Consider the following 10,671-nt stretch of genomic DNA (forward strand, 5'->3'; position numbering starts at 1 on the left):
ACTCAGTTTGCTATCTATAATTGAATTCTAGTTGGAGACACTGCATGAGGAGCTGTCTGCTGCAGGGGGAAGCTTTTCCTCCCTGCCTTGAGCCATGAAACTGAGTATCACTGTTAGAGGGAAGGTGCTGGTGATTCTGTGATCACCCTCCTGCTAACGCTGCCATCAGAGGTAGCCCTGTTTTGCCAGCAGAGCAGGATGTCTCAGGACTTAAGGGATCTCTTAACACCCTCTCCCCACAGGCTTCGATCGCCCTTCCCATGACCTAAATCTGCAAAGTCCTGTACCAACATCACTGTCCCAGCCTGCCCGGTGTGTAGGCAGGGTGCAGGCAGCGGTGTTGGCAGCAGCTCGACCACGCTGATCCTCCCATCCTCACCTTGCCTGTGCTCAGCTGCCCGCAGGGTGTGAGCCGGGCAGTGGGACCTGGCTCCTGGAGCACGCTTGCTCTCGGGCACACAGGTGTGCCCAGCCAAGAGAGCAGGGGAGGCTTCAGGACAGAAAACCTCGTCCTGTGGCAAATCACAGTCAGCATGTGCCAGGGTTTCCCTGGGGTTTGTTATTCCTGTGACCTGGCACCGTGCTAATGGATTCCTGCCGGGCCTGACCCAGCTCAGCTCAGAAGTTGCAAGGTTTGTTTTCCTGCAGCCACCCAACAGCCAAGCGCTTCCCTGGCCCAGCCACAGCAGACGTTTCCAATGCTGTCCTGTCCCCGCATCTCCCTAATCAAACCAGATCTGTTTTCATGCTCATCCCAGACTGCTGGTGTCCAAGGCATGGGACAATGCATGCTATAACAGCCAGGCATTTTCCATACTAGTGAACAAGCATTTTCCCCCCTCTCTTTGCATCTGACAATTAGATTTTCCCCTTCCCAGATTTGCTCCAAAGCCTAATCCTGGTACACAGCAAATGGCAGCTTGAACAGTGGGAGCTGCAGCCAGCCCAGAGCTCCCAAAAAAGGCATTTTGGGGAGAAACTGCTGACACAACCCAGTGCTGCTGGTGTACGGCAGCCCCCATAAATACTGGATTCAGCCTGAATAGGAAGGTGTCATGTTCTGAACAATGTGAAGAGGGGAGATGGCAAACACGATATTGCTGAAAGGAAGATGAGCACAGCGAGTGTTCCCTGTGCTCACTCCAGCCTGCAGATTGCTACAGCCTGCAACAACCTGGTGGTACCTGTTGGGAAGATACTGTTGCCTGCTCTGGAGCTGGGCTGTGCTGCTGGCCCAGCACACCGGCACGCTGGTGATGGGAATGGTGCTGCTCCATAAACATCCGAGCAGAGGTCTACATCGTTGGCTCACATGCACTGGTGCCATTCCCTGCACTGGCATTGCGTGGGCAGCAGGGACCCGAGAGCCTCTTGGTGCTCCTCAGCCCTGTGCCGCAGGTCACTGGGGCCCCACAGAGCCGCTTCCATTATCTGGTGCTTTCTTAATTCCAGCAGGTTTGGGGGTTTTTGAGCTGACTCCACTGTCACATTTTAAATGATTTCCCTTTCATGTGCTCCAGGTCTCAGTTTCTGCCCATCCCCTTCTAACAAATGCCAGTTTCTGATCTGAGTCTCTCCATTTGGCTCGGGCCCCTGTGATTTTCTGACTTCCACACTCTTTCTCTGGGCTTTCTCTTGCATCCATTAGCAAGCTGCTTGGGATTTCTTGTTCCACTTGATGCAGCATCAAGCCCTGATCAGGTTCCCAATCTCATTCCCACCGCTGTTGTTTTGGCTCGGGTGAGATGCTGCCGGGCTTGAGTGTCCAGCCAGAACCAACTAGAGAGAAATAACAAGTACTTTAATTCACAACAAGCCAGGAGCTTTCTAGATTCAATAAACCCCGCTCTCCCCACACTGTGTAAGGCACAACCTGCCTTTGGGAAATAATTCAGGTAGAAGAAAAAATCCCCATAGCCTCCTGCAAATGCTCCAGTGGATTCCAGTTTCCATCTCCTCGGGCTCTGCGGCAGGGTGGTGCTGTAAGCAGGTCCATGGAACTGCCAGGAGCCCCAGCGAATGCTTGAGGCTTTGCTTTATGGGCTGTGACCTTCGTGTAGGAGAAAGGAGACTAGTTTTAAGGATGCCTTTCCAAAAGGAGCGTTTTAAATATTGGCTTTGTAAAGGTGGGTTTTCCCACCCTCTGGCCAGGAGGATGCTGAGAAATGAGCTTTAACCATGGGTGCAGAGAGCTTGAGGGTGCCCTCACCAGAGCCAGGCTCTCAGAGCACATCCTGTCCCCATTTGGGTGGCTGTGGTTGGAGGAACACTGCAGCTGGGAGCAGTCCTCTCTCTGGATAAGCATCTCCTGAACATGCCAGCACACCAGAGCCGCTGGTGGAGGAGCTGTCCCAGAGGAGCCATGGGCAGCTGGTTCCCCTCCTGCTCGATGTCTGCCCCACATGGCCAGGCCAGGATGGGTTTTGGCAGCACACAGCCGCTCCTCTCTGCCCTGCTCCAGTCCCACCATGCTGACGGCCACTGGGCTGGTGTCACCAGCTCCCTGCCACCATCTCTCCTGACCTCACAGCCACAGCCCTGCTCCATGGGAGGAGGGATCATGACAGCATCTCCTGGTGCTCCCTCCATTGATGTGATACACTCACCCATGGGGCCTTCCTCCCTTCTCTTCTGAAGCTGCCTCATCCCCAGCAGTGTCCAGGGCAGGATTTGCAGCAAATGGCCATGCCCAGGCTGCTGGCAGTGCCTCCCTCCTCTTCAGGGCAAGGAAGGTGAGGGGAGGCTTCCTGGCACTGCAGATCCTTCCTTGGAACACGCAGAGATGTTGCTGGAGGATGCCAAGACCTGCAGGGATGGAAGAGAGCCTGCAGCACCCACCAGGGACCCCCTCCACGGCCCAACACTGACCTTGGCAGCTCCCCAGGGACAGAAGAGCCACTGGACTCCACTGGGGCCACTGCAGCCCCCTGCCCGCCCCCCTGCCTGGCAGAGGGACCTCCTTCCCACCGCATTGCTCCCCAGCCCCATGGCTCTGGTTAAGGACAGCAGCTGCACCAGATGTGCCTGGGCTTATGGGTCCATGGGGCACTGCTGCCCCGCTCGGGGATGTGACCCCAGTGGTGTGGGGTGCTGGGAGCCCTGAGCCGGGGTTGGTGTCGGGCTGTTGGCAGAGGCTGGCAGGTCCCAGGCTCACATGGGCAGATGGCGTTGGGGCAGTTGAGTCTCCCGCAGCCGTTTGAAGAGAAACGCACTGCCACTGGGTCACATAGAGCCAGACCCGCTGCAGTCCCTGTCCCAGTGCCGGCATGGTGCCATGGGACAGACCCCATCAAGCTGGAAACCACCTGAAAAACCACAGTGGCTTTGCTTGCTGGTGGTGCCATGGGCAGGGAGGTGACCTGGGGGCCTCAGCCATGCTGGCCCCCTCCGGCCACACAGGGAGGGCTCTGGTGCCGGTCCCTGCACCTGGGGAAGGTGTCACTGTCCCTCCCCAGATGCCAGACGAGCACTGCCTGCGGTGCCAGCCGGTGAAGGGTGGGCAGAAGGCAGCCAAAGCCTCAGCCCTGGGTTTGTGTGGAGATGACCTCGGTGCCAGGCACAAAGGTGACCATGGGCTAGGGGCCCAGCGAAGAGCTTCCAGAGGTGGCAGGATTGGGACACCCACCTCTCGGTGCTGCTGTCCCCCCCTCAATGATGCTGAGGGCAGCGGGGCGGCACCAGCGGGGCATGCCCGGGACACCGGGGAGAGCCCTTGGTGGTGCTGGGGCACCAGGGCCCGCCCGCCCAGGCCCCGCTCCTCCTCCTCCTCCTCCCGGCTCCTTTCCCTCTCCCCGCTCGCAGACCCAGCCCGGGGGAGGAGCCGCCCCGTACAAAACCTCCCGCCCGGCCCCTTCGGCCCCGCTCCTGCTCCGGCACCGGCGGCGGGGGGAGCAGCGCTCGCTCGGGGCCATGCGCGCCGCGGCGGGGCTGGGAGCGGGCGGCGCTCGGGAGCCATGAGCGCGGCAGCGGCGCGGAGCGGGGCCGGGCGGCGGAGGGGAGGCGGTGGCGGCGGCGGGAGCCCGGCGGGGCGGCGGCGGGGGCTGCGCTCGCTGGGCTGCCTGGCGGGGCGGCTGCTCCGCACCTGGGCGCGCCTGGCCGGGGGCCGCGGGCCGCAACGAGCCGCGCCCGAGGACGACGAGGGCGGATTCCGGGGGGGCGGCCCCGGGGGCGAGCGGCGGCGGCGGCTGCCAGGGGGGGCGGCCCCGGGGGGCGGCGGGGAGCGGCCGCCGGGCGCGCAGGGGCTGCGGAACCTGGGCAACACGTGCTTCATGAACGCGGTGGTGCAGTGCCTCAGCAACACGGCCCCGCTCGCAGAGCTCCTGGCGCTGGGCCGCTACCGCGCCCGCGGGGCCCGCGCCGAGGTGACCCACCGGCTGGCGGCCCTGGTCCGCGCCCTCTGGACCCGCGACTATACACCGCAGCTCTCCGCAGAGTTCAAGGTACGGCCCCGCCGGCGCGCCCGTCTCCGCGGCCTCGGGCTTTGCCCTGCGCACCCCGGCGGGAGCCCAGCTCACAGGACCTGTCAGCATCACCCCGCTCTCGGCACCCACTGGCACTGCCAGCACCCACCAGCGCCCCTTCCAGCCCGCAGCACCCACTGGCGCTCCCAGCTCACAGGACTCGCTGCCACCATCAGCATCTTCCAGCACCCACCCGCTCCCATCACCTGCCAGCGCCCCAGCTCACAGGAGCCACCAGCATCCCCTGCTCAAAGCACCCACTCCCCTGCCTCATCTTCCCCATGGACCTCCCGCCCTGCTCCATCGGCTGCCCGTGCCCTGCTGCTGTCACCCACCTCCGCCTGGGCTGCCCCTCGCTTCAGCTCTGCGCTCCCTTGGCCGGGTGAGCTCCAACCCCTCAGAGCCATAAGGGCGAGCAGGATGCTGGCTCTGGTGGTGGGGCAAGGCGGGAAGGTGCCCCAGGAGCCTAACGCAGTGGCCTCAGGCCCCGTCGGTGAGTGCATCACATCCCTGCTGGGTGTGTATCAGCGCTCTGCAGGCTTGTGCCCAGCATGGGGATAGGGACAGGGCAGTGCTGTGACCCCGGCGTCGCAGCTCCCCACGCTGAGGGACGTGTGTCCACTGGTGACAGCTCAGCAGGGCCCCGCTGCTGCAGTTCCGCTGCTAGTGCATTTGCGAAGTGCTTGGAGGAGCCACCGGGGAGCCAGGCTCCTTCCCGGGTTGGGGTTTCCTGCAGCCAGGCTGGTTCTGGGATACCCGCTGCCCTGCACTGCCTTTCCCAAGGGACCTGCCCGTGGGAGAGTGTTGCCTTTCAGTTTCTTGTAGCCAAGTAATGAGCTCTTGCAGTGCTGGGTGCAGCGTTTCCATGCCCTCGGTTCCCGAACACACACATTCCTTAGGCACAAAGCCGAACGAACCCTCAAACTTCCAGCCTCCCCCTTGGGTCTCCTCTCTCCGGGTGCTGTCTGCATCTTCTGTGCATTTCCATGCTGTTGTTTTTCTTCCTAAATCTGCCTAAAGAAGATTTTAAAACTCAGAGTGGAGTCTGACTCATTTTGCTTTAAGCTCACCCGCGGTGACATCGCTCCCTCTGCTTGTACCGGGATGCTTGTGCCACTAAGGGTGGGCTGGAGGGGGCCTTGGCTCAGGGTGTTTCCTGCCCGTGCTGGAGGTCTGAGTCCCAGCATGGATGGTTGGGATTTAACTGTCAGCTGGTTAAAAGCCACGGGGATGTGCTGTGTTTCTCCCTCCCAGTGCTGGTCTTGGGACTGAGCTCCTAAAATTGCCCTTTCCTGGCTCTGAGCAGCCACCGCTACACCAGGCTTGGAGCTGAGCCCTGGCAATCCGCAGCTCTGCCTTTCGGGGTGCTTCCTGCACCCCCAGCCCCGTGCATCTGGGGTTTGGAGTCGGGGACCCACCTGGCTCACGCTGCTCCCCCGGGAGCTGGTGGCACAGCTCTGGTGCTGGTGGCACCCTGGCATCGGCGGGTGGCGCATCCCCCAGGGCCACCTGCACCGCAGGCACAAGCGCCCCTGGGGCCTCGGCTGGCTCAGCGAGGGAGCCGGCTTCAGCACTGGTGTGGTGGCCTGATGGCACCCGATGGGCATATCCTCCTTGGGTACTACTACAGCCCCACAGCATCCTTGGCCCCACAGCATCCTTGACCCTATGGCCTGGAGTGACCTGCTCTAGTGGAAGGTGTCCCTGCACATGGAAGGGATTCCAACTGAATGAGCTTTAAGGTCCCTTCAACCAAAACCAGCCTGTGATTCCCACTATGTCCCTTGGCAAGGGGGTACCTTCCATTAGGTAGGTACCTAACAGCAAACTGTTAGTTTGCTAACAGCAAACAGTTACCTAACAGCAAACGTAATGCCAAATTAGCCAAAATGCTGGGGGCAAGGGTGAGAGGGGGTGATCAGAGGGCAGTGCCAGGCAGGGGGGCTTGGAGTGGAGGGGCAGAGCCTGGCATGGGAGGCAGCTGCCTGCCAGTGATGGGGCAGCATGTGCAGGCAGGGCCTGGGGGAGAGCTGCTGCCTGCAGGGGCATCCCAGCACTGGGAATTGCCTTCCTCTGGCTGTTACACTGAGTTAATGCCTTCAGAGCACATGGGGCAGGTGCTGCTGGTGAGTCCCCATGGGATGGACTTGCCCATATGGGCTTTGTTGGGGTGTGCCCTGTCCCCTCCTGGGGGCATCCCAGCAGCTGAAAGCTGGCACACCACAGTGATGGGCCATGGAGCCGTTCTTTTGGCTGCTTGTGCCAGTGTCCTCACTGCTCTGCTGTCCCCGGGGATGGGGGCAGACACTGTTGCAGGGGTGGGATTTTGGGGTGGGTGTTACCAAACCGGGCTCAGCGCCCTCCCGGCCTGTCTCTTGCAGAGCATCGTCTCCAAGCACAGCGCCCAGTTTCGGGGCAACGCACAGCACGACGCCCTGGAGTTCCTGCTCTGGCTGCTGGACCGCATGCACGAGGACCTGGGTGCCGCCTCCCTGGCCCCACAGACCCGTGTCTCTGAGCAGGTGGGTGACCCCGCCGGGGGGTTCTCACACCCTGGCATGGGGAGGGGATCCGTGCCAGGTCTGGGACCAGGGTAGCTGGGATGTCCGGGGAGGGAGAGGGCTGGAGGTGTCCCCCTCACCCCGGTGTGGGATGGGGTGCAGGTGATGTAGTTTGGCTGGTGCCAAAGATGCTCGGGGGATGGCGGGATGCTGGTGCTGCAGGGCTGGGTGGGGTGGTTGTGGTGCTGGGAGAACGTGAAGCCCGTCCAGCTGAGAGCGCTGTTTGGATGCGCACCCTGGTTCTTGGGGTTGCTCCATCAGGAGGAGATCCGGCCCCTCCCAGGCCCCCCCCACCAGCTAAGCCTGCTGTAATTACAGTGGTCGGCGACTTTGCTGCTGGCACAATGGAGAATTAGGTCTTCTTCCATCCATCTGCACTCATGCTGTCACCCTGGCCCTGCCTGCTCCCTCCCTTCTCCCTCCCTGCTCCCTCCCTGCTCCCTGCCTGCACCCTGCCTGCTCCTTGCCTGCTCCCTGCCTGCTCCCTCCCTGCTCCCTGCCTGCTCCCTCCCTTCTCCCTCCCTGCTCCCTCCCTGCTCCCTGCCTGCACCCTGCCTGCTCCTTGCCTGCTCCCTCCCTGCTCCCTGCCTGCACCCTGCCTGCTCCTTGCCTGGTCCCTCCCTGCTCCCTCCCTGCACCCTGCCTGCTCCTTGCCTGGTCCCCCCCTGCCGGGGCCCTGCCTGTTGCAGCAGATGGATTTGTGCAGCCAGGTTTGCCACAGTGGCTTGGCTCAGCACTGGGTTGTCCCAGTTGGGCACAGTGGTCCTGGGAGCATCTTTATCCTCCCTGTCCCCAGCTTGGGGCATCACTGTGGCTGTAGCCGAGGGGTGCAGGTCTGGCCTCCAGCCTTGTGTGGGCACAGCTCTGTCGCATGTGGCACAGTTCAGATGTGGTGCCCGTCTTCAGAGCCTCTGGAGATGCCAGTCCATGCCGTGGCTGTGGCTGCTGGCGTTTCAAGTGGTGCCGTGGCAATACCCAGGGCACCTCTCTTGGCTGCCGGGAGGGCTGGAGGTGGAGGCATCCCTTTGGGTTTGGAGGAGATTTGAGGGCCACCTGCAGCACAGATGCTGTCCAGATCCCCTCCTGCTCCACCAGATGGACCCTGGCCCCAGGCAACCCATAAGGATATGTCAGGCTCAGCAGGACCCAGTGCCAGCAGATGGCACAAGGAAAATTCACCTCGCAGCCAAATACCACATTGATTTTCAGTCTTAACCACAACGACAAAACCTCCCCATCTTACCACAAACCAGGCTCCTTTCTGCAACTGCTCTTCTGCCATTGAGCTCTGTATGGCCATAGCAGAGGGTGAAGTTGGTGGCTTCTGCCCTCTGTGTGGGGACAGGGCTTCCTGTGGTTCAGAGGGCAGCAAATGAGCAGGGAGATGGCAGGATGCAGAAAGCGAAATGGCAGGAGGCAGGCAGAGGGCAGGATGCAGGCAGGGAGAGGGCAGGATGCAGGCAGGGGGGTGTCACCTAACCAGGCAGGTTTAGCTGTGTAACGTGGTTGCATCCCAGCATCTCCCTTCCCTAGGGAGCAGAGCAGAGGGCTTGGCTCTTCTTGAGGTCCCTGGGGCACATCTTGCCTGCAGGATCCATACTCCAAGTTGAGTAAAGGCAGCTGCCTCCCTTCCTGGGTTCTTGCCTCTCCTCAGGACAGAGCAGCATCCGGTGCTGGCCCCAGCAGCGAGTGGCGGAGCTCTGCCAGCACTGACCTCCCTGGCAGTGCCTGCGAAGGAAGGGGGAGCAGAGCCCGTGCCTCAGGTCCTCACGCACCGAGCAGGGGGCATGGAGAGGGCTCCCCTGTGCAGCTCCTAACCCGCCCCGAGGCAGCGTCTGGCCCATGGGCTTGTGTGCGGTGGTGGGCTGGGTCTTGTGCCTGAGCTGGGTGCCATGCTGGGTACCAGGTGCTGTGTGCTGGGTGCCGGGTGCTGTGCTGGGTGCTGGGTGCTGGGTGCTGTGCTGGGTGCTGTGCTGGGTGCCGTGCTGGGTGCTGTGCTGGGTGCTGTGCTGGGTGCTGTGCTGGGTGCTGGGTGCTGTGCTGGGTGCTGGGTGCTGTGCTGGGTGCCGTGCTGGGTGCCGTGCTGGGTGCTGTGCTGGGTGCTGTGCTGGGTGCTGGGTGCTGTGCTGCGTGCTGTGCTGGGTGCTGGGTGTCGTGCTGGGTGCCGTTCTGGGTGCCATGCTGGGTGCTGTGCTGGATGCTGTGCTGGGTGCTGGGTGCTGTGCTGGGTGCTTGGTGCCGTGGTGGGTGCCATTCTGGGTGCCATGCTGGGTGCCATGCTGGGTGCGGCTGGTGCTGGTGCGTGCGGCTGGGTGCTGTGCTGGCGGGTGTGGGTGCTGGGTGCCGTGCTGGGTGCTGTGCTGGGTGCCGTGCTGGGTGCCGTGCTGGGTGCCGTGCTGGGTGCCGTGCTGGGTGCTGTGCTGGGTGCTGTGCTGGGTGCTGGGTGCTGTGCTGGGTGCCGTGCTGGGTGCTGTGCAGGGTGCTGTGCTGGGTGCTGGGTGCTGTGCTGGGTGCTGTGCTGGGTGCTGGGTGCTGTGCTGGGTGCCATGCTGGGTGCTGGGTGCTGTGCTGGGTGCTGTGCTGGGTGCTGGGTGCTGTGCTGGGTGCCGTGCTGGGTGCTGTGCTGGGTGCTGTGCTGGGTGCTGGGTGCTGTGCTGGGTGCTGGGTGCCGTGCTGGGTGCTGTGCTGGGTGCCGTGCTGGGTGCCGTGCTGGGTGCTGGGTGCTGTGCTGGGTGCCGTGCTGCGTGCTGGGTGCTGTGCTGAGTGCTGTGCTGGGTGCTGTGCTGGGTGCTGGGTGCCATGCTGGGTGCTGTGCTGGGTGCTGTGCTGGGTGCCATGCTGGGTGCTGGGTGCTGTGCTGGGTGCCGTGCTGGGTGCTGTGCTGGGTGCTGTGCTGGGTGCTGGGTGCTGTGCTGGGTGCTGGGTGCTGTGCTGGGTGCTGTGCTGGGTACTGGGTGCTGTGCTGGGTGCTGGGTGCTGTGCTGGGTGCCGTGCTGGGTGCTGGGTGCTGTGCTGGGTGCTGTGCTGGGTGCTGTGCTGTGCTGGGTGCCAGTGGGTGCTGTGCTGGGTGCTGTGCTGGGTGCTGGGTGCTGTGCTGAGTGCTGTGCTGGGTGTGGGTGTGTGGGGTGTGTGGTGTGGTGGTTGGGTGTGTGTGGGTGTGTGCTGGGTGCTGTCTGGGTGGGTGCGTGCTGGGTGTGCTGGGTGCTGTGCTGGGTGCGTGTGGTGCTGGGTGCCGTGCTGGGTGCTGTGCTGGGTGTGCTGGGTGCTGGGTGCTGGGTGCTGTGCTGGGTGCTGGGTGCCGTGCTGGGTGCTGTGCTGGGTGCTGTGCTGGGTGCTGTGCTGGGTGCTGTGCTGGGTGCTGGGTGCCGTGCTGGGTGCTGTGCTGGGTGCTGTGCTGGGTGCCGTGCTGGGTGCTGTGCTGGGTGCTGGGTGCTGTGCTGGGTGCTGGATGCTGTGCCGGGTGCTGTGCCAGGGGCCATTCCTGAGGAGCACTGCACCAGGGGGGCTGTTGTTGGCTCCGGGACCCTGGGGATTTGCATGTGGTTCATTTGCTCCCTGTCACATTCGCCTCGGGGGGAAGGCCTGGGCAGGAGCATAAACACCCACTCCAGGGCTCCTGTCATACACAGACATGCACACAGACACACGGA

The 10,671-nt window shown here is 62.9% G+C and overlaps 1 protein-coding gene across 1 annotated transcript in view; it reads left to right on the plus strand.

Moving 5' to 3' along the window:
• Positions 1 to 4,164: 4,164 nt before the first annotated feature.
• USP43 (ubiquitin specific peptidase 43) overlaps positions 4,165 to 10,671 on the plus strand; it is a 16,271-nt gene continuing 9,764 nt past the window's right edge. The window contains exons 1-2 of the mRNA XM_061366882.1: positions 4,165 to 4,439; positions 6,842 to 6,982. Coding sequence (XP_061222866.1) covers positions 4,269 to 4,439; positions 6,842 to 6,982 — 312 coding nt within the window. The 5' untranslated portion in view covers positions 4,165 to 4,268. The remainder of the gene's footprint in view (positions 4,440 to 6,841; positions 6,983 to 10,671) is intronic.

This window comes from Neopsephotus bourkii, unplaced genomic scaffold (assembly GCF_033783945.1).
Source record: "Neopsephotus bourkii isolate Nb327-2 ecotype Australia unplaced genomic scaffold, CSIRO-AGI_Nbou_v1 NB_1363, whole genome shotgun sequence".
Taxonomy (NCBI): domain Eukaryota; kingdom Metazoa; phylum Chordata; class Aves; order Psittaciformes; family Psittacidae; genus Neopsephotus; species Neopsephotus bourkii.